The sequence below is a fragment of the Mobula hypostoma genome, chromosome 9 (assembly GCF_963921235.1).
Source record: "Mobula hypostoma chromosome 9, sMobHyp1.1, whole genome shotgun sequence".
NCBI classification, from domain to species: Eukaryota; Metazoa; Chordata; class Chondrichthyes; order Myliobatiformes; family Myliobatidae; genus Mobula; species Mobula hypostoma.
The window spans coordinates 63547293-63570621 of NC_086105.1; the positions used below are offsets into that span (position 1 = coordinate 63547293).

Below are 23329 nucleotides of genomic sequence, written 5' to 3' on the forward strand. Positions count from 1 at the left end.
TTTAATGTATTGTACTGCTGCCACAAAACAACAAATTTCATGACACCATATCAGTGATAATAGACCTGATTCCTTCCAGTTCGTAACCATACACACCATCAAGGCTGTTTTTCAAATGGTGGGGCCTTAAGGAGTTGGAATCCAAGGTCAAGGTACATATTCGTCACCACATGCAACCTTGAGATTTGTTTTCTGGTGGGCATTCTCAATAAGTCCAATAACTATAATAGAATCAATGAAAGACTGCACCCAACAGGGCAGACAACCAGAGTGCAAGACCGTAACTAGTGCAAATATAAAGAAAAAAAATAAATAAACAAGCAATAAATATTGAGAACGTAAGATGAAGTGTGTCCATAGGTTGCGCCAACAGTTCAGTGAATGTGAATGAATTGTCCCCACTGGTTCAAGAGCCTGATGATTGAGAGGTAATAACTGTTGCCAAACGTGGTGATGTAAGTCCTGAAGCTCCTGTACCTTCTACCTGATGGCAGCAGCGAGAAGAGAGCATGACCCGGGTGGCGGGGGTCCCTGATGATGGATGCTGCTTTCCTGCGACAGCGTTCCGTGTAGATGTGCTCAATGGTGGGGAGGGCTTTACCTGTGATTGACTGGATAGTATCCACTACTTTTTGTAGGATTTTCCACTCAAAGGCATTGGTGTCTCCATACCAGGTCCTGATGCAACCAGTCAATATATTCTCCACCACACATCTATAGAAGTGTGTCAGTTTTAGGTGTTATGCCGAATCTTCGCAAACTTTTAAGGAAGAGAGGCACTGCTATGCTTTCTTTGCAATTGCACTTATGTGCCAGGCCCAGGACAGACCCTCTGAAATGAATTCACTGAGAAATTTAAAGTTACCTCACCACCAAGCCAAGTGCTCTTCTCATTATCACCGGGGAGGAACAGGAGCCTGAAGATGCACATTCAACAGCTTAGGGGCAGCTTCTTCCTCTCCACCGTCAAATTTCTGAACGGTCTATGAACCTCTTGCTAATCCTCTTCAGCAATGTTTGTTTATTTTTGCAACTTATAGTAACTTTATACCTGCACTGTACTGCTGCCACACAACAGAATTCGTGACATACATCAGTGATAATAAACCCGATTCTAATTCATCAGCATTTTGTCTTAGAGCCACAGTGGTGTGTCTTCTGTTTAGGAGCCTTCCTTTTTATGTAAAAGACCCCTGACATAACAAGGAACAGGGGATTTACCGCTGCTCTCGATGATGCAGGGAGCTGTAACCGTGGTGGAACTGGCTTGAAGCCTCTCATGATCCTGTGCATTGGAGCCTCCAAACCAGGCTGTGTTGACACCATACAACGATGACAAAAGTGATCAGAAATGGGATTAGCCCCTTGAACAAAGGGGATGCAATGCCTCAAGGATACCCGAGACCTGCTTCCATAACAGGATGGAGTATCGTCCAAAAGTAATTCAAGTAACCCTGAATGTGTCAGAGAATGTTACAGACCCACAAACTGATTCTTTAATTACATAACAACCAGTTAAAAATCTATTGAAAAGTTCCCAGTTTGGGTCTTTAATGTGAAATAGCTCGTTGACATATATTAGCAGAGTTTTGTTTCATTCATTCGTGGTGTCTGGGAGTACACAGTGGCCACTTTATTAGGAACAGGAGAGGAATGCAGTGTGGTCTTCTACTGCTGTAGCACATCCACTTCAAGGTTTGACGTCACCACTACTGTAACGTGTGGTTATTTGAGTTACTGTCCCCTTCATATCAGCTTGAACCAGTCTCCTCTGACCTCTCTCATTAACAAGGAGTTTTCAACCTTAGAACTGCCACTCACTGGACATCTTTTGTTTATCGCACCATTCTCTGTAAACTCCGGAGACTGTTGTGTGTAAAAATCCCAGGAGATTAGCAGTTTCTGAGATACTCAAACCACCCCATCTGGCACCAACAATCATTCCACAGTCAAAGTCACTTAGATCATATTTCTTCCCCATTCTGATGTTTGGTCTGAACAATTGAACCTCTTGACCATGTCTGCATGCTTTTATGTATTGAGTTATAGCCACATGATTGGCTGACTGGATATTTGCATTAATGAGCAGGTGCACAGGTGTACCTGGTAAAGTAGCTACTGGGTGTATATTGCCTTTGGCCACGAATTTACTCTGTTATACCAGGATTCTTAGTCCTTATGCAGGGTCTCAACCCACAACATGGACTATCACTTTGCCGCCAGGCTGACTTCCTCCAACAGTTTGCTTTGCAGCTGGAGAACTGTAAATCTACCAAAAGAATTGCACACAGAAGTACATGCTCACGTGATATTTTTAATACTTATACACGATTTCTCATCATACATTGTATACAACAAATAGACATTACAGATTGCAAAATACACTCTTTGCATTATCTTGTTGCAAAATGTAACTACCATCACTATGTGGTTCTTTTGTAAGTCAGAAGGAGACATTTCAAGATCAAAATCCAGACAGTATTAGAAGACGTACCAGTTTGGCACAGCTTTATTTCAAAACCAACACAATCCCAGAAACAAAACTACTGAATGTGTTCTTGGTCATTAGGATTTAAATATAATTGCTTAATTTCACGGAAAAGGGAAAAGTGCTTTTCTACTTTCACTTATAAGTATGACTTGATTTTAAGGAAGAGACAAGACAGCTTTTGGAATTGAGGAATTCATTCTCATTTCTATAAATCTGCTAATAGCATCAGGTTTTCCTATTTCAAAATAAACTCTGCTTTTTTCACCCAGACAGCCGAATCTGCTCAATAGTAGATAGAAACATAACATTACGCATACATGTATTTACAATATATACACAGGCACATATACAGGAAAGAGGACTGTATTTACACTGTTTACAAAGATACAGTCAGCCTTCAAATTCCAGTCATTTAATGTCATTTAGATATTGTGTTTAATGTAACTTTTTGTCAGCTGCAGCAAATAACTTATCTAAAGTGAATATTTGCAAAGAGAGTCCCAAGGAAGTTCAGAAAGCATCCTATATAAATGATCCTGAAAATCCAACGTGGTCACTTCCAGTGGCACCAAGCGAATACTTGGAAAGAGGCAGAGTCAGGTGCGTGCCCTGGTCACTGCTCTCTACCTCCTGCCACCTTCCCCTCATTTTCCACCATTTCCATCTACCATTCCAAGTCCTGGGATCCAGTCAGGCAACACCCATAGTTTAATCTCCTCATCCTTGTTTTCATCTCCCTCTGAGGTCATCTTACTCATTCTGCCTCACGTCAAATCAGTCTCTGTGTTCCTACAATTCTGCCCTCTCAGACGCTTCATCAACACAAGAGATTCTGCAAAAGGTGGAAATCCAGAGCAACGTACATAAAATGCTAGAGGAACTCAGCAGCCAGGCAGCGCCAGTGGAGGGGAATAAGCAGTCGATGTTTCAGGCCAAAGCTCCTTCAGAGTCCTACCCTATCCAATGTCCCGATGAAGGGTCTTGGCCCGAAACGTCAACTGTACTTCTTTTTTCCATAGACGCTGCCTGACCTACCGAGTTCCTCCAGCATTTTGTGAGTTACCCTGAAGTATTAGCTTAAAATGACCAAGTCCTAAGCTCAGAAATTCCTTCTCTAAACCTCTCAACCATGATACTTCATTATGCTTCATGAAACTTATCTCTAACATGTAGAGGCAGTATCTCCTCAGCTGGGTCAGGGTTAAATTTTATTTAACAGCACACCCCAGGGTGATTCCCATTCTCAAGTACGAGATGTTACTCTTTGGCTTCAGTACTTCACAGACTGGGCAACTCAGCTTCTGCAGACTCTGAATAAACGTAAGCAGGTGTCACAAACTGGGGGAAACAAGACATCGTACTGAACAAGAGTGCCTCTGAAGTGACAATAAGATAGTACATCCCGCACAACATCAGGGGGGCAAGTAGTCACAGTGGAAACTTTCACCTCTGTCCAAATGACAGGGTATAGGGAATAATGAGAATTAAAATGTCACAAATAAAAACAAAAAGAAAAAAAAGTCAGAGCACAAGAGATTCTGCAGATGATGGAACTCCAGACCAAGACGCACAAAGTGTTGAACTCAGCAAGTGAAGCAGTATCTGTGGAAAGGAGTAAACAGTCAATGTTACCAGGACAAAATTTGGAGATTCTAATGCAGGGTTTCCAACTGAAATGTTGACAAATCCTTTCCCTCCCAAAGATGCTGCTCAACTCTATGAGTTGTTCCAGATTTCAGCATCTCTGGTCTCTTGTGTCTCTTTCTGAGATTCACATTTTTGCCTCCATGCGGAGTATTTGATCTTGTGTTCATTTGTGGAATTTAATTTCTCATTAGACAGCCTTACAGAGTGGAATTGAGGACAGCAGGGAGTGCTTTTGAACACTGCATCAACTGGTGGACCCAGTTGGATTATACACAGTCAGGCGATTCACCTAGAGTCGATCGGGACTCTGAATTCCCCCGTCCACGGTCAGTGCTCCAAACCTGTTAAAGACCAAACATGAGAACAGCTTCAACCACTTGAGTTAAGAACAAATTTTCAGGATCATAGAAAGTACGATGGAACCTAAAGCTTTAATACTTTGGTCATACCATTAGCTTTTTTAAAACATGTTTTCACAATTATGAGAAGTTTCATTTGCTGAAAGAGTTCATTTTCAGAAAATAAAATTTAGATCAGCTGTTCTGAATATCCAATTTGACAGCTGTGGGAGCAATTATACACTTTCTTCAATCTAACTACTTTGTCATATTGTGGGATGTAGTTAACACCCTACCTCGATGATGCCCTGGTACTTATTCAGATTTATTTATCAGTTGTAACCTACAGTGAAATATCTCATTTGCATTAACAGCCAACACAACCCAAGGATGTGCTGGGGGCAGCCCGCACGTGGGCCACACACTCTGGCACCAAAATAACATGCCCACTATGCTCAGCAGAAACAACACAAATGACAACAAATCAAACTCCACACCTCCCCCCCACCCACCCACTCACACAGCGAGCCACTTCAATCCTAGGAAAGGCTGTTTCCTGCTTCCAGCAGACATTACGACTAGGACTTTCCCAGTAGACTCAAACTCGTAGACCTAGACGTCCCGCCATTGGGCCTAGACTTCTGGACTTCCAGTTAAATTTTGTGTTTTGATCTTCGGTATTGACCCAGGATTCACCGGCCACGACAAGTGAAAAACCTGGATGAGGATCCCAAACTCTCAAAGACCAGGAAACCCAAACATTAGGCCTCAAATTCCAGTCTTGCATACCTAGGGGTTTACAAGCCCTCGTGCCTCCTGTCCTGTGATCTGCGTATTCAGGTCACAGCGTTTAACTGTTCCCTGGATTGTCTGTACTTTGCTCACTGTGATTTACCTGTTATTTCCAACCTCCTAAAACAAATAACTCTTCCCTAACCCCAAGAAACCCAGGATTTACTTCCTTGTATTGCAGAGGGTACAGTCCACGTATAACCCAATCAAAAGTGTACGCAAATCCTACTGTCCAGTTACAGGGGCTGGGGAGCAAAGCACAAGTGTCACATTTCTAACCAGAACCTGGTAGAGATATACATTTATCTTTCAACCCTGGGTCAGTGAATAATCCACTACCTTCTCAAATATGGAAGAGTTGCTGTTGGCAATTATTGTAAATTGGTAATTAGAGATGTGGCTGGGTGAATTGTGTATATTCTGCTCACCCCTATTACAAGGAGGATGGGTTGGCTTTACTAGAGTGCAGAAGAGGTTCAGCAGGATGTTACCTGGATTAGAGAGCATCAGCTATAAGGAGGTTGGACCATCTGGACTAGTTTTCTCTGGGGCATCAGAGGCTGGTGAGAGACCTGGTAGAAGTTTATAAAGACTAGAAGACCGGATGTGCAGGGTTTGGAGGACTATGCACGTGGATGGGTAGGTGGGAGGAATGGAGCCTGTTTTGTTCCTTGCTGTGCTGTGTTCTGCTGAAACGTGTGGGATTTCAATATCGACACCGGAATGTGTGGCAACACTTGCGGGCTGCCCCCAGCACATCCAATGGTGTGATGGTTGTTAACACAAACAACACATTTCACTGTATGCTTTGATGTACATGTGATAAATTAATTTTCTATCTTGAATCTTGAATAAAATGATGAGAGGCATTCCCCAAGGGGGAAATATCAAACCCTAGAGGGCATTCCTTCATGGTGAGAGGGGGAACGTTTAAAGGAGATTTGCAAGGCAATTTTATAAAAAAATAGTAGTAGTTGCCTGGAACACATTCCCAGAAGTGTTGGAAACAGATAAGAGAGCAATGTTTAAGAAGCACATGAACAGGCAGGGATATAGACCTTATGCAGTCAGATGGGCTTAGTTTGGATTGGCATTATGCTCAGTGCAGACACTGTAGGCTGAAGGGCCGAGTATAATGTTCTTCTACGGGGTGATTCCCTCAGATGGGCAATGCCTGTGTGTGACGCTGTTTAACGTGGGGCAGCTGATGCACGGGCAGCCATAAAACGGGCCTTGGCAAATTGGGGTCAAGGTGCAGTGGCCTGGAATGAAAGGTGATTGGGGACCCTTTACTGCTGTTGTGATACGTCATCATCTTGCTCCAGATATTGTCTAGATTCTCTTTGTCTGGAACTCTCCCCCCTTGACTTTCCTGCCCATGGGTGACCCCACCGGGAGCTAATCCCGGAATCTCGGAAACTCACAGGCCTCTCCACCACAATGAGGCGACAATCCTCGGAGAAGACCTGTGCTGTACTGTCCCGTCCTGTGTTATAAGGCGTCTCAGTGAATCACAGTGAAGGAGGGAAGTGGAAGCAGATTTAATGGCAGATTTTAAAAAGGAATTGGATCAGTACTTAAGGAAGGCAAAGACTGGGACGCAAGCTCAGGAAGTAGGAGAGATGGCACTCCATTTGCAGAGAGTCAGCACAAACCCAAAGGGCCAAGTGGCCTCTAGTTAGGCAGCATGGTAGTATGGCAGTTTGCGTACTGCTATTACAGTGCCAGCGATCTGCGATTTGGGTTCAATTCCCACTGCTGCCTGTAAGGAGTTTATGCGTTCTCCCTGTGACTGCGTGGGTTTCTTCCGATTCCCTCCCCACCAACCACGGCTACACTTGTGGGCTGCCCCAGCACATCACGAGTGTGTTAGTCATTGACACGAGTGTGTTAGTCACTGTATGTTTCAATGTACAAATGACAATTAAAGCTATATCTTTACTGGTAGTATTCCAAACAGTACAGAGCACATGCATCTCAATTCCTCAATCTGTGTGTTCAATTCCAATTATTCCCGAATCCACACGTCTACTCTTTGAGGAATTTGGACCAGTTACCTCTCCAGGATGTGATTGTTCTCTGCAAGCTCCCTAACAACGCCTTCCATCTCCTCTTTCAACTTCTTCATCCTAGTGGAAAAACATACATGCTTAAAAGAGGAAGACCATGCTATAGAAAAACAAAACACTCAAAACATACCACAAAAACTACTGGAAATATTCATAAGCATGAAAGATTATGCAGATGCTGGAAATCAAAAGCAGCACACACAAAATGCTGGAGGAACTCAGCAGGTCAGGCAGCATCTATGGAAAGGAATAAACAGTCGACATTTTGGGCTGAGACCCTACATCAAGACACATCCTGAAGGAGGGTCTCTGCCTGAAACTTCAACTCTTCATTCCTTTCCATAGATGCTGTCTGACCTGCTGAGTTCCTCCAGCATTTTGCGTGTGCTACTCTAGAAGTTTTCAGTAGGGTAGCAGCATCTGTGGAGAGAGTGTGTGTGTGTGTTGCAATGCTTTAGGATGAACAGGATCGTTTATATCAATTCTATTTAAGATTTACTGTGATCAGAACAAATTCTATTTAATGTCACTATATTAAAACTCAACAGAAGTAATGCCAACCTGGTCTTCTGCCTAGTCCCATCTACTTGCACCTAGACCATATCCCTTCATACCTTTCTCATCCATACACCTATCATACCACTCTTTAAATGTTACAACTGAGCCTACATCTGTCACCACTCCTCGTTCCACATTCACACTACATTCTGAAGAAGTTCCCCTTCAGATTCCCCTTAAATTCTTCACATAAAACCCATGACTTCTTTTGCAACACACACAAAATGCTGGAGGAACTCAGCAAGTCAGGCAGCATCTATTGAAATGAATAAAGGCTTTTGCTGAGTTCCTCCAGCATTTTGTGTGTGTTACTGTGGATATCCAGCATCTGTTGACTTCCTCGTGTCTATGACCTCTAGTTCTGGTCTCTCACAACCTGAGGGTAAAATGCCCACACGCATTCACCATCTCTATACCCTTCATAAATTTGCATACCTTTGTAAAAGATCTCCCCTCATTCTCCTGCTCTTCAAGGAATAAAATCCTAACCTATTCAATCTTCCCCTATAACTCAGATCCTCCAGTCCAGGCAACATCCTTATAAATTTATTTTTCTCTGCACTCTTTCAAGCTTATTAATATCTTTCCTTTAGGTAGGTAACCAGAACTACACATACTTTAAAACAGACCTCACCAATGTCTTATAACTTCAACATAACCTCCTGACTCCTGTACTCAATACAGTGGATTCCTGTTAATTGGGACATCTCTTAAAGAACTAACCGAGAAAATAACTGGAATTCACTTCGTTTATTTGGTACACTATGTCTCTTAATTTGGACAGGAGACTGTTGCCAAACAGTTTCTAACTGGTGTCAGTCATGTGCACTTGTGTAGCCATTAGACACTACACCCTGCTCAGAGAAAGCAGCTTTTAAATCGTATCTGTTGTGTGTGCTTGCGTCGTGTTATCCATTTGAGCCGATGGACACTGATTTTTTATCATTTTAATTTTAATTTTGACTTTAAAAATTTCAGACCCTTGCCACGATGCCTCAAAAAGATTTGACATTAGCTGAAAAAAATTACCCAACCAGACCAAATTAAAAGCCATCTGCCTAACATCAATCAATCGTCGTCAGCTGGCAGAGACAACTGGAGTACCAAAATCTACAATTATACACTTGATACAACAACAAGATAAATTGCGAGAAGAATGGGCATTGCACGAGGGGAAGCAGGGAACACCCCAAAAACATAAACATGAAGATAAGGATCCAGATGTTGAAGAGTCCCTCAGACAAGGGGTTTCCATTGTAACTGGACCAGATGTGCATCTCAGTGGACCAATATCAAAAAGCAAGTCAGAGGAGCTAGCGAAGAAGCAGGGTCATGAAGATTTTAGAACAACAGGTGGTTGTCTTGATGGGAATGTAGGCACCACATTAAATTCAAGGAAACTCACAGTGAGAAAGGTACTGCTGGTGCTGTAAGTGCAAAAACATGGAAATCTACAAAACTCCTGACTTGCTTCAAAGATTTTGTGCAGGTGATATCTACAAAGCCAACTAAACAGGCTTTTATTATTGTGCCATATCAAATGGTTCCTTTGGCTACAAACACACAATACAATCAGGATGAAAGAAAGCAATGGATTGCGTAATGGATCAATTATCTGCTCTAGGAGTCTGCGCTGATTTTGTTCATTAGTTAGTTGTTTGTCGCATTCGACAATGACAGGAGACCTGTGGGAGAGGTCTTAAAGGGGAGCAGTTCCACTCTCTTGACCTCGGAAGTCTGGGTTCTGTGATACGAGTACCCATCACAAAACTGTGGTCTTCCTTGGCTGCAGTGGCTGACCTTGACTATTTCTGTAAACACCAGGAAATCTGCAGATGCTGGAAATTCAAGCAACACACACAAAATGCTGGTAGAACGCAGCAGGCCAGGCAGCATCTCTAGGAAGAGGTGCAGTTGACATTTCAGGCCGAGACCCTTCTTCAGGACTAACTGAAAGTAAGAGATTTGAAAGTGGGAGGGGGAGGGGGAGATCCAAAATGATAGGAGAAGACAGGAGGGGGAGGGATGGAGCCAAGAGCTGGATAGATGATTGGCAAAAGGGAAACAAAGCTGCAGACACGGGAGAAAGAAAGGGGAGCACCAGAGGAAGATGGAGAGCAGGCAAGGAGTGACTGTGAGAGGGAAAGAGAGAGAGAGAAAAAAGGGGGGGGGGAATAATAAATGAATAAATAAATAAAATAGGGGATGGGGTAAGAAGCGGGGGGGGGAATTAGCAGAAGTTTGAGAAGTCAATGTTCATGCCACCAGGTTGGAGGCTACCCAGACGGAATATAAGGTGTTGTTCCTCCAACCTGAGTGTGGCTTCATCTTTACAGTAGAGGAGGCCGTAGATAGACATGTCAGAATGGGAATGGGATGTGGAATTAAAACGTGTGGCCACTGGGAGATCCTGCTTTCTCTGGCGGACAGAGCATAGGTGTTCAGCGAAACGGTCTCCCAGTCTGCTTCAGGTCTCACTAATATACAGAAGGCCGCCCTGGACGCAGTACATCACACCAGCCAACTCACAGGTGAAGTGTCGCCTCACCCAGAAGGACTGTCTGGGGCCCTGAATGGTAGTGAGGGAGGAAGTGTAAGGGCAGATGTAGCACTTATTCCGCCTGCAAGGATAAGTGCCAGGAGGGAGATCGGTGGCGGGGGGGAGGAACGAATGGACAAGGGAGTTGCGTAGAGAGCGATCCCTGCGGAAAGCAGAAAGTGGGAGGGAAGGGAAAGATGTGCTTATGGTGGGATCCCGTTGGAGATGGCAGAAATTACGGAGAATTCTATGTTGGACCCGGAGGCTGGTGGGGTGGTAGGTGAGTAGGTAGGTAACTCCTTCCAAACGCTCTGCTCTCCACTCCCTCCGCACCAATCCTAAACTCCCTCCGCACCAATCCTAAACTCCCTCCGCACCAATCCTAGCCTTACGATAAAACCCGCCGATAAGGGGGGTGCTGTTGTAGTCTAGCGTACTGACCTCTACCTTGCCGAGGCACAGCAAACACTCGCTGATACCTCCTCTTATTTACCCCTCGATCGTGACCCCACTAAGGAGCACCAGGCCATTGTCTCCCACACCATCACCGACCTTATCCGCTCAGGGGATCTCCCATCCACTGCTACCAACCTTATAGTTCCCACACCTCGCACTTTCCTGTTTCTACCTCCTACCCAAGATCCACAAACCTGCCTGTCCAGGTAGACCCATTGTCTCAGCTGGCTCCTGCCCCACCGAACTCATTTCTGCATACCTTGACACTGTTTTATCCCCCCTTGTCCAATCCCTTCCCACCTATGTTTGTGACACTTCTCACGCTCTGAAATTTTTCGCTGATTTTAAGTTCCCTGGCCCCCACCGCTTTATTTTCACCATTGATGTCCAGTCCCTATATACTTCCATCCCCCATCAGGAAGGTCTCAAAGCTCTCCGCTTCTTTTTGGATTCCAGACCCAATCAGTTCCCCTCTACCACCGCTCTCCTCCATCTAGTGGAATTAGTCCTTACTCTTAATAATTTCTCCTTTGGCTCCTCCCACTTCCTCCAAACCAAAGGTGTAGCTATGGGCACCCGCATGGGTCCGAGCTATGCCTGCCTTTTTGTTGGCTTTGTGGAACAGTCCATGTTCCAAGCCTATTCTGGTATCTGTCCCCCACTTTTCCTTCACTACATCGACAACTGCCTTGGTGCTGCTTCCTGCATGCATGCTGAGCTCGTTGACTTCATTAACTTTGCCTCCAGCTTTCACCCTGCCCTCAAATTTACCTTGTCCATTTCCGACACCTCCCTCCACTTTCTTGATCCTCTGTCTCTATCTCTGGAAACAGCTTATCTACTGATGTCTACTTTAAGCCTACTGACTCTCACAGCTACCTGGACTATTCCTCTTCCCACCCCGTCACTTGCAAAAATGCCATCCCCTTCTCGCAACCTCCGTCTCCGCTGCATCTGCTGTCAGGATGAGGCTTTTCATTCCAGGACGAAGGAGATGTCTTCCTTTTTTAAAGAAAGGGGCTTCCCTTCCTCCACCATCAACTCTGCCCTCAAACGCATCTCTCCCATTTCATGTACATCTGCTCTCACCCCATCCTCCCGCCACCCCACTAGGAATAGGGTTCCCCTTGTCCTCACCTACCACCCCACCAGCCTCCGGGTCCAACATATAATTCTCCGTAACTTCCGCCATCTCCAACGGGATCCCACCACCAAGCACATCTTTCTCTCCCCCCCGCCTCTGCATTCCGCAGGGATTGCTCCCTACGCAACTCCCTTGTCCATTCGTCCCCCCCAATCCCTCCCCACTGATCTCCCTCCTGGCACTTACCCTTGTAAGCGGAATAAGTGCTACACATGCCCTTACACTTCCTCCCTTACCACCATTCAGGGCCCCAGACAGTCCTTCCAGGTGAGGTAAAACTTCACCTGTGAGTCGGCTGGGGTGATATACTGCGTCCGGTGCTCCCGATGTGGCCCTTCTCCCTTTCTTACCCCATACGAAATGTCGACTGTGCTTCTTCCTATGGATGCTGTCTGGCCTGCCGCGTTCCACCAGCATTTTGTGTGTGTTGCTTGAACTTCCAGCATCTGCAGATTTCCTCGTGTTTGTCCTATTTTATTTATTTATTCATTTATTATTCCCCCCCCCCTTTTTTTCTCTCTCTCTTTCCCTCTCACAGTCACTCCTTGCCTGCTCTCCATCTTCCTCTGGTGCTCCCCTACCCCTTTCTTTCTCCCGTGTCTCCAGCTTTGTTTCCCTTTTGCCAATCAACTTCCCAGATCTTGGCTCCATCCCTCCCCCTCCTGTCTTCTCCTATCATTTTGGATCTCCCCCTCCCCCTCCCACTTTCAAATCTCTTACTAGCTCTTCCTTCAGTTAGTCCTGACGAAGGGTCTCGGCCCGAAACGTCGACTGTACCTCTTCCTAGAGATGCTGCCTGGCCTGCTGCGTTCACCAGCATTTTGTGTGTTGACTATTTCTGTGCCTTGTCATACTCTCTGCTCTCCATGAAACATTGCAAAACTACATTCCAGGATGTGGTTCATTTACAGTCAGTTAAAACAACACCGCAGTGTACTCAGGATAAATTCCTCTGTCAGTTTTATCGTACTGCAGCACTATTGCTTGTGTTCTAATTTTTTTTCTGTATTTCATTTAAATACATCATTACTCAGCTAAACTGTAGTTTGTCTTTTTTTAATATACTCTGAACTATTTCCATGAAACTTCTGCTAATTGAGACACCCACTTAATTGGGCCACAGTGTACTGGTCCCGATGTGTCCCAATTAACCAGAATCCACTGTACTCTGATTTATGAAGGTCAATGCACCAAGAACTCATTTTGCAACACTCTCTACCTGTAATACCACTTTCAAGGAATTATGGGCCTGTATTCCCAGATCGGTTTGTTCTACCACACTCCTCAGAGAGCTACCATTTACTGCGCAAGTCCTGTTTTCGTTTGTCCTCCCAAAGGGCAACATCTCACACTTATCGGCATTAAATTCCACCTGCCATTTTCCAAGCTGATCAGAATCACACTGTAAGCTTTGGTAGCCTTCCTTGCTGTCTATAATGCCCCCAGATTTATAGAGTTATGAAGTGATAGAAGGCAACAGCACAGCAACAGGCCCTTTGGCCCATCTAGTCCATGCTGAACCTTTCAAACTGCTTAGTGTCACCGACCTGCACCTGGACCATACCCCTGCCTACCCTTCCCATCCATGTACCTATACTAACTTTTTCTAAATGTTGAAATCAAAATCACAACCACCTGTTCCAATAGCAGCTTATTCCACACTTTCACTATTCTCTGAACTTTCCCCTCATGTTCTCCTTAAACTTTTCAGCTTTCACCCTTAATCCATTACCTCTAGTTCTAGTCTCACCCAACCTCAGTGGAAAAACCCTGCTTGCATTTATCCCTCATAATTTTGTATAAAATCTCCCCATAACCTTCTATATTCTAGGGAAAAAAGTTTTAATGTATTCAATCTTTCCTTACAACTCAGGTCATCCAGTCCCAGCAACATTCTTGTAAACTCTTCAACCTTATTTACATCTTTCCTGTATTACATTTTCCATTTTCTACCGCTTCCACTCAATACAATCCTTTTGCAGGCCATTGCTTTTGGTAATTTGATGGAAAGTTTAAAAACGGTCAACAGGATGGGCTATGCTGTTACCCTTCAAACAACTAACACAACGTGACTGGCTGTGCTACCAGATGTCACAGTACTCTGCATGCCCAGTTCCCCATCTCACAGATCCAACACTGTCCTTCCCCTTCTCCTCTGTTCTGATCTAATTCCATCCCCAGACAGACAAACCCCGCAATTAAACTCTCGCCACATTCCCTCACCACCATTTGCATCAGAGTTTCTCTGTCTCCACCCCATCACAGACGTAACCTTTGTTCGTGTTACTGCCTTCTTTGTAATATAGAACAAGATATTTTCAAGCTTTGACCTGTTCCAATTGACCTGAAACACTGACTATCCATAGCTGCCTCCTGACGCAGTGAATATTTCCAAAATGCCAAGAATTAATTCCATTTGCACCATCTGCAGTTTTTGCTTTAACACATTCCACTTTGTATCACCATGAGGAGTACTTACCCGATGGTCATTTCCATCAGCGTGTTCTGGCTGGGGTTAAAGTGCGATACTGGTGCTTTCCAGTCACCGGACATCACCATGACGGACTTCTGAGGCAGCAGCTCCTGCAGCTGGAGAGAGGAGGGGCATTACATTGGCAGAGGCGGAACAGGGAGGGAGAACGAGTGCGGGGGAGACAGGGGAGAACGAGGAGACGTGGGGCAGACAGAATAAAAAAGAACCCCAGTAATAGTTGAACACAATTACTTTTATATAACTCATTCTTATCCAGCCACAGAACTGTGGATAACATGAATTAGGACCGGGTACTGAACTGTGATGGTTACAATTTTTGGACCAAAATCCCCAGGGGTCGAGAGAGTGTCAATAAGGTCATCAGGAGTTAAGGAATGATGATACAAGTCAGCAGGGATGGAAAGCAGCCAGGGTTATCCATTCTGATCGATGGTCAGGCACAGTCCTGGTGGTTTCATTGTAAACTCTGTCTACTGCCTTCACCCTGACACTCCAGTACCTTCCCTCCAGTTCACCAATTAAAATGCCAACAGACCCTTCGTTTTCATGACTCGGCAAACTTCTTTTTGTCCATTGGCAGTAATTATTAGCAGTTTATTTATTTTATTTAGAGGTACAGGGCAGAACGGGCCCTTCCAGCCCAACGAGCCACACTGCCCAGCAACCCACCGATTTAACCCTAGCCTAATCACAGGACAACTTACAATCACCAATTCACCTCATCGCCAGTACGTCTTTGGACTGGGGGAGAGAGGCGGAGCACCCAAAGGAAACCCAAGCACTCAAGGGAAGATACATGTTTTCTTACAGATGACACTAGAATCGAACTCTGAACTCCAACGCTCTGAGCTGTAATGGCTTCACACAAGCAGCTAAGCCACCATGTTGGACAGAACTGTTCAAGGAACCTGAGGGACAACTTTTTCACACAGAGGATGCTGTGTGTAACGAACGAGCTGCCAGAGGGATTGTAGAAGGGGGTACAATTACAGTCCACAATTGCGTAAGTACATGGATTGCAAAGGCTTAGAGGGTTAAAGGTCAAATGTAAGCAAATGGGACGAGATGGTCTCTGCTGCTTCTGTTGTTTTAATCAGTGGCATTATTCTTGGCAGACATCTCCATATCTGCTGCAGAGATAATGGAGCTAATGTTTCAAGTAAGCAGCAACCACAAACAAATTTTCAAAGTAAGTTGTTGGCCACCTTTCCCAAGACAAAGCCAAGGTACCTTTTTGATGTGCTCTTGATAGGTGAGTACTTCCTGCTCGATGTTTACAAACTGGTTAGTGACGTTCAGCATCTGCTTTCTCAGAAAATGCATCTTCCTGAGAAGGAAACAGAACCTTTTATACTCAATTCACGTTACCTGGGCATAGAACTACAACAACAATGCCGCTGGGTTAGATTCTGCAAGTGCTGGAAATCTGCAGCAAAATGCTGGAGGAACTCAGCAGATCTGGCAGCATCTATGGAGGGGAATAAACAGTCGACATTTTGGGCTGAGACCCTTCATCAGGACTGGAAATGAAAGGGTGAAAAAGCCAGATTGAGAAGTGGGAGGACTGGGAGGAGTACAAGCTGGCAGGTGACAGGTGAGACCAGGTGAGGGCGAAGATAGACTGGGGGGTGGGATATGAAAAGCTGGAAGGTGATAGGTGAGACCAGGTGAGGGCGAAGATAGACTGAGGGGCGGGATATGAAAAGCTGGAAGGTGATAGGTGAGACCAGGTGAGGGCGAAGATAGACTGGGGGGGGGGCCAATATAAAAAGCTGGGAGGTGTTAAATGAGACCAGGTGAGGGCGAAGATAGACTGGGGAGGGGGGGGGGCGATATGAAAAGCTGGGAGGTGTTAGATGAGACCAGGTGAGGGCGAAGATAGACTGAGGGGCGGGATATGAAAAGCTGGAAGGTGATAGGTGAGACCAGGTGAGGGCGAAGATAGACTGGGGGGGGGGCAATATGAAAAGCTGGAAGGTGATAGGTGAGACAAGGTGAGTTCGAAGATAGAAAGGGGGGGGGTGGGAGGATATGAAAAGCTGACAGGTGACAGATGAGACCAGGTGAGGGTGAAGATAGACTGGGGGGGGGGGGCGATATGAAAAGCTGGGAGGTGTTAGATGAGACAAGGTGAGGGTGAAGATAGACTGGGGGGCGGGATATGAAAAGCTGGGAGGTAATAAGTAGAAGAGGTAAAGTGCTGAAGAAGGAAGAATCAAATAGGGTAGGGCAGTGGACCATAGAAGACCGGAAGGAGGAGGGGACTGAGGAAATGATGGACAGCTGAGAAGATAAGGGCAAGAGTGGATCCAGAATGGGGAATAGAAAAATGGGGGGGGGGGGGGTAGAGAAGAGCAATTAACAAGAGTTAAAGAAATCGATGTGGATACCATCGGCTTGGAGGTTACCCGGCTGGAATATGAGATGTTGCTCCTCTATCCTGAGTGCAACCTCATGGCAGTAGAGGAGGCCATGTTGGAATGGGAATGTGAATGGGAAGTCAAATTGAAATGGGTGACGATCAGGAAGCCAGGCGTGCAGCATTCTGTCAGTTTAACAGTGGGTCAGTATAGATGAAGTGCACGGATGAACTGCTCTACTGTGATCGTGGTTCAGCATTAAAAACTTTGTGTCCAGACATCTAAGGTTAAACAATACAACCTCTGCACTGTTCCTCGACTTAGGGCTGGGCGAGATAAGAGAGGAACAACCAGCACTCTTTTACTTTTCTCTTGCAGGTCCTAATTTAACATGATTTTCGCCTCTGTCAAGGGAGGTGCACAACAGGGAGGTCAGGGTTACAGGAGGTAGAAAGAAGAACATAATTATGATCTTCAACCATCAGAACAAGGATAGGTACAATGAACCAGTTGCAGCTGTTATATACATGACCCTGTTGCTTGACTTACTATCAAGTAGAAATGACTAATATCAGAGGGCATAATTTTAAGGTGATTGGAGGAAAGTATAGGGGGATACCAGAGGTAGGTTGTTTTTACACAGGTTGTTAGTGCGTGGACCCCTGCCAGGGGTGGTGGTAAGGGCAGATACATTAGGGGCATTGGAGAAACTCTTAAATAGACAGATGGATGATAGAAAATGGAGGGCAATGTGGGAGGGAAGGGTTAGATTGATCTTAAGAGTACGAAGGACAGCACAACATCGTGGGCTAAAGGGCCTGTACTGTGTTGTTTTATGTGCTGTCAGGGGTCAGAGTAAACTACTGGGCCTGAGGATGAAACTTCATCAATAAGCTCAGAATTACAAATCTAATCAATTTAAAAGTGAGTAAAAAGTCCAACTGCATTATAAACTATAAAATAAAAAAGCTGCTCACTTCATCCAGTCGTCCGCTTTGTCAAGAAAAGTTTGGTATTTTGCAAAACATTCATCCTTGAACAAGGACATGGCTTTAACAACGTGACGCCACATTTTCTGCCTGAAAGGAAAAACCACCACATTTACAAAGTTCAAAGTAAATTTATTATCAAAGTACGTAAATGTCACCATATACTACCTTGAGATTCATTGGCTTCCAAGCATTTACAGGAAAAAAATAGAATCTGCAAAAAAAAATGCATAAACAAAACTGGCAAATTCCAATGTGCAAATAATAAAAAAAAACAGAGAAAATTAGTTGTAAAGAGTCCTTGAGAGTGAGTCTGTATGTCACAGAATCAATTTAAAGTTATGGTGATTGAAGTTATCCACGCTGGTTCAGGAGCCTGATGGTCGAAAGGTAATAACCGTTCCTGAATCTGGTGTGCGGGACCTCCTTCCTGATGGTAGTGGCCAGAGAAGGGCCCAGCCTGGGTGGTGGGGGTCTTTGATGATGGATGCTGCTTTCTTGTTTCAGGAGTCCTTATAAATGTACTTAATGGCAGGGTGGGCTTTGTCTGTGATGGACTCCGCTGTATCCACCACCACTTAATGTAGTCTTTTCTGTTCCTGAGTGTTGATGTTTCCATACCAGGCTTGTGATGCATCCAGTAAGGATACTCTCCACTGTGCCTCTATAGAAGTTTGTCAAAGTTTTTAGCGACATGCCAAATCCATGCACACTTCTCAGGAAGTAGAGGCACTGCTGCATCTTCTTTGTGATGACACTTGTTTGCTGGTCCCAGGACAGATCCTCTGATACTATAACGCCAAGGAATTTAAAGTTTCTGACCCTCTCCATCTCTGAACTCCTAATAAGGAGTGGCTCATGGACCTCCAGCTTCTTCCTCCTGTAGTCAATAATCAGCTCTTTGGTTTTTGCTGAGTGAGAGGTTGTTGTGGCACCACTCAACCAGATTTTTAATCTCCTTCTTGCATTTCAGTCACAAGGTAATTTTAAGGAACAGGTATTGTTTAGGACACAGGTGGCGTTGTGTTGTACACACTGAAATATGGTTCTCAGATCCTGGAAGGACAGATGGCTGTGTGTGCACGTAAAGAGGGACAGTGGGGTAGATTGCATGATTTCAGTCACAGCAGGATACTTTGCTGTAGCTGGTGTTTCTGGAACCAGGCAGCCAGAGCAGATTCTATTACTACAATACCAGCTGCAGGGTATTTCTATCTCCCTCTGTAATGCTGATTTTTATTTACTGAGACATAGCGTGGAGCAGGCCCTTCTGGTCCTTCGAACAGCACTGCGCAGCAATCCCCTAATATAACTCCAGCTGAATCACGGGACAATTTACACTGACTAATTAACCTACTAACCGATATGTCTCTGGACCAGAGCACACGGAGGAAACTCACACAATCACAGTAAGAACGTACAAACTCCTTAGGCAACAGCAGGAAGTGAACCTGTGTCGCTGGTATTGTAAAGCATTGGGCTAACCACTATGCTACCGTCCCATCCCCCTTTGCATTCCCTCAATTGACAATAAGTACATTGACGAAGTTAGAGGGCAAAAAGATTAGCATTTTTTTCATTTTACACCATAGAATCCTAATGCCCTACAGCACAGAAACAGACCCTGCAACCCATCTAGTACATGGTGTCTTTACAACAATCTTTCACAGAGGCATTATCAGATAAAAATGTCTTACATGAGGTACAAAGGCAGATTGGATCTAAGAGTCGGGTCTAAGGCAGGCATCTGGAGGAAGGAATCACAGTGAGAGGAACTTCACAGCACCGGTTGGGGCTGCTGAAGGTAATGGCAGAGCAACTAAATTCAAGGATGAAAGAGGTAAGAAATGGAAGCTGTCCAATTTCAGAGGGTTATAGGTTGAAAGAGATCGGCAATCCCCCACCCAGATACCCAAGGAGTTGTGGTGGGCGAGGGAAAGAGGGGTGCGGATACAGTAGTTGAAAGAATCAGAGAATTAGATCATTGCTGACCTGAGGACCAACAGGCAAAGAGACAACAGGACACAGTACAGCAGAGGGCCACCTTTGCGAAATGTTCACCAATTGATGAAGGATGTAAAAAAGCTTCCCTTTGTTGTTCTGAACGCTGAAGGTGGAACTTTAAACTGCCCTTCCCCCTCTGCTCTCAGATTTCTGAATGGTCCTTGAACACTTCCTCTTTTGCAGCACTTCTTACTCATTCAAACTCAGTAATTTTTATAATCTGTACTGCACTGTCCTGCTGCCACAAACACAACAAATTTCACAACATATGTCACTGATAATAAACCTGGTTCTGAAAAAGTGATGGGAACTGAGAAGTTAAATATACTTGAATCTGAAATACTGACACAATGAAGATTGACAGAAGTTATTTATAAGCAAAGGAATGATTTTATCCTGCCTGCTTCTGTGGTTCAATGCAAATTATCAAGGGGTATCCTCTTGCAAAAGTCACAATTCTTGGAACAATCTTGAAAGACAGAAATTTATCATGACAGGAAACTGTCATTTTTATGAAACCTCAGTATGTAAAAATATCAACCCTTAAACATCTACAACATTAGCAACAGGAAACAAACTTGGCACGTACTGAACACTTACTTATCAAATTTGTGAATCTGTTCCTCATTGTAAGGCAGTTCTGAAAGAGAAACAACACTCTGAGTATAATTCTTGTTTCGTAGAATCATAGAGCGAGAGATTGGCCCATCAAGTCCATGCTAACTATAATGCCCACCCACTAGTTCTACATTACTGCATTTGGCCCAGATCCTACGCATGCTTCTTAAATAATACTTGAAGACAGGAAGTTCGGCAGATTCTGGAAACCCACAGCAACACACACCAAATGCTGGAGGAACTTAGCAGGTCTGGCAGCATCTACGGAAATGAATAACTAGTTGACGTTCCAGGCCGAGATCCTTCACCAGGACTGCAAAGGTAGAGGGAAGACTCTTGATAAATAATATTTGTTGGATTGAGGTGTGGAATTATTACATCACCTTGTGGTTCAGCATTCCTGTGGTTGTCTGTATTTTTATATAATCACCTACATACACATGATTGTTCAGTGAATCTTCCAGTAATTATGGTTCAGTTGCCCCTCTATTTTTCTGGAAACTTCTTGGTTTCAGTGATGGTTGTCATATTACTTGAATCTGGCTATCTGATTGGTTAACTGTTACCAATGGAATTTTCCGTTATCAGTAGACTGGTAATGTGAAGGCTACACAACATTTAGTCTCTCTTTTCCTTTGTTTTCTCTCTCACTGTGATTCTTTTTTTGTTTTTGTAACACCTCAAAGTGATTGGAAGCAACAGTCTTATGACTCATTCCTGACTTCTGAACAATGCTTGGACTGTAATAGCATCAAGATGCAACACACTACTGAGTCTGCTTCAATCACTTTCTCCGACAGCTCGTTCCATATTCTCACCACTCTGCATGGAAAAGTTACCCCTCTGGTCCCTTTTGCCCCACTCACCCTAAATTTATGCTCCCTGGAATTGGACCACCCCAAACCCTGGGAAAAAGAAAGTTACCAACCACTTTAACTATGCCTCTAAATCTAATAAATTTTATTAGATTTTATTATCCTCATTCTCTGGAGAATACCAAGGTATATGTAATAAACAAGACAGATTCTGCAGATGCTGGAAATCCAGAGTAACACACACAAAATACAGAAGGGACTCAGCAGGTCAGGCAGCATCTATGGAGGGGAATGAACAGTCAACGTTTCGGGCTGAGACCCTTCTTCAGGTGTATGTAAAACTAAATGCAATGAATAATTCTTAAGTAACAAATGGACCACTCTTCCACCACCCTGCCACTGAGTATTTCATAATGCTACTTACTGTGCATTGCTTTATCCTTTTTGAACTGAATATAGATTTCAGTTATCAAGTCCAGCAGAACCTGAAGTTTCTCAATGCTGGGAAGTAAAAAGAAAAAATCGGACATTAATGTGGTGATTTAACACAAGAGATTCTGCAAAGACTGTTAATCCACAGCGACACGCGCAAAATTCTGGGGGACCTCAGCAGGTCAGGCAGCATCTATGGAGGGGAATGAACAGTTGGCGTTTCGGGCCGAGACCCTTCCTCAGGGCTGGACAAGAAGGGGGAAGAAGCCAGAATAAGAAGATGGGGGGAGGGGAAGCTGGCAGGTGATAAGTGAGAACAGGTGAGAGGGAAGGTGGGTGGGTGGGGTGAGAAGCTGAGAGATGGCAGGTGGAAAAGGTAAAGGGGGGAAGAAGGAATCTTCTCACTTCATCCCCCATCCACCCACATTCCCGTTCACCTGGTCTCACCTGTCACCTGCTGTCCCCTCCCTCCACCTTCTTATTAATTCTTCTCTCTCCCTTTCCAATATTGTAGAGTCCCAGTCGGAAATGTCAACTGTTCATTTCTCCCTATAGATGCTGCCTGATCTGCTGAGTAACTTTATTAAATGTATTTGGAGAGTAAAGCTTACTTTTTGTCCTCCGGGTGTGTCCCTGTTTGATACGTCCAGTGATCTGACAGCTGACTACCAGGCAACAATGCACCTTCAATGTCCTTCAGACTGTGGTTAATGGAATCCAGGGAACCTGCCAACTGCACAACAGTGTTTAATGGTCCAAGAGTAATGGAAAGAGACCAATACAGGGGAAATCAAATTGAAGAAATGGGTAGCCATAAGAGATCCTGTCTTTTGTGGTGGACAGAGCAAAGCTGTTCGCCAGTCTGTGTCAGATCTCACCAATACAGAGGAGGCTGTATGAACCGAACCATATCTCTTTTTTGCCAATTCAAAGAGCTCAAGCGATTGTGGAGAGTGAAGGGAAGAAGTCACAATTATTAACTGCAGCCTCTTTTAACCTTCCCCTGAAAGACTGTAACTGATGCCTACTTTTCATATTAACTCAATATGCCTGAAGTTAATTTGTCCAAGCAATACTCTACATATTGGAACCATAAACAAAACTCTACACCAGTCACTCTCATAAATATGCAAACTTCAAAGTATGAAGCAGTTTTCTAAAGTGTTGCCGCCTGGTAAACATTAAACGCAGGGTTAATATTAAACTTTCACACCTTCATTAAAGCAGCAGCAGGCATGAAGCAGTATCACAGGCACATTGACTATATCCATCATGAAGGACACGCACCACCCAAAGTCTTGCTCTCTTCTAATCGAGGACCAACTTTATTCAGCATATACATTGACGTGTACAGTGGACACCAGTTAATTGGGCCATTGGTTAATCAGCTGTTTATTTGGGACAACTCTTAAAGAACAAAATCTGATCAAGAAAATGTCTGGGATTCCCTTTGTTTATTTGAGACATTGTGATGCTTAATTGGGACAGGAGACTGTTGCTGAACAGCTTCTAACTAGCTTCAGCCGTGTACATTTGTGTGGCCGTTAGACACTACACCGTGCTTAGAACGAGCAGTTCTAAGT

The 23329-nt window shown here is 44.4% G+C and overlaps 1 protein-coding gene across 1 annotated transcript in view; it reads right to left on the minus strand.

Moving 5' to 3' along the window:
• Positions 1-2302: 2302 nt before the first annotated feature.
• The window catches only part of tbk1 (TANK-binding kinase 1), an 81227-nt gene continuing 60200 nt past the window's right edge, over positions 2303-23329 (minus strand). Inside the window, exons 14-21 of the mRNA XM_063058412.1 lie at positions 22358-22479; positions 21739-21815; positions 20482-20521; positions 17866-17967; positions 15759-15855; positions 14514-14623; positions 7326-7397; positions 2303-4479 (exon numbers count right to left, since the gene is read on the minus strand). Coding sequence (XP_062914482.1) covers positions 4428-4479; positions 7326-7397; positions 14514-14623; positions 15759-15855; positions 17866-17967; positions 20482-20521; positions 21739-21815; positions 22358-22479 — 672 coding nt within the window. The 3' untranslated portion in view covers positions 2303-4427. The remainder of the gene's footprint in view (positions 4480-7325; positions 7398-14513; positions 14624-15758; positions 15856-17865; positions 17968-20481; positions 20522-21738; positions 21816-22357; positions 22480-23329) is intronic.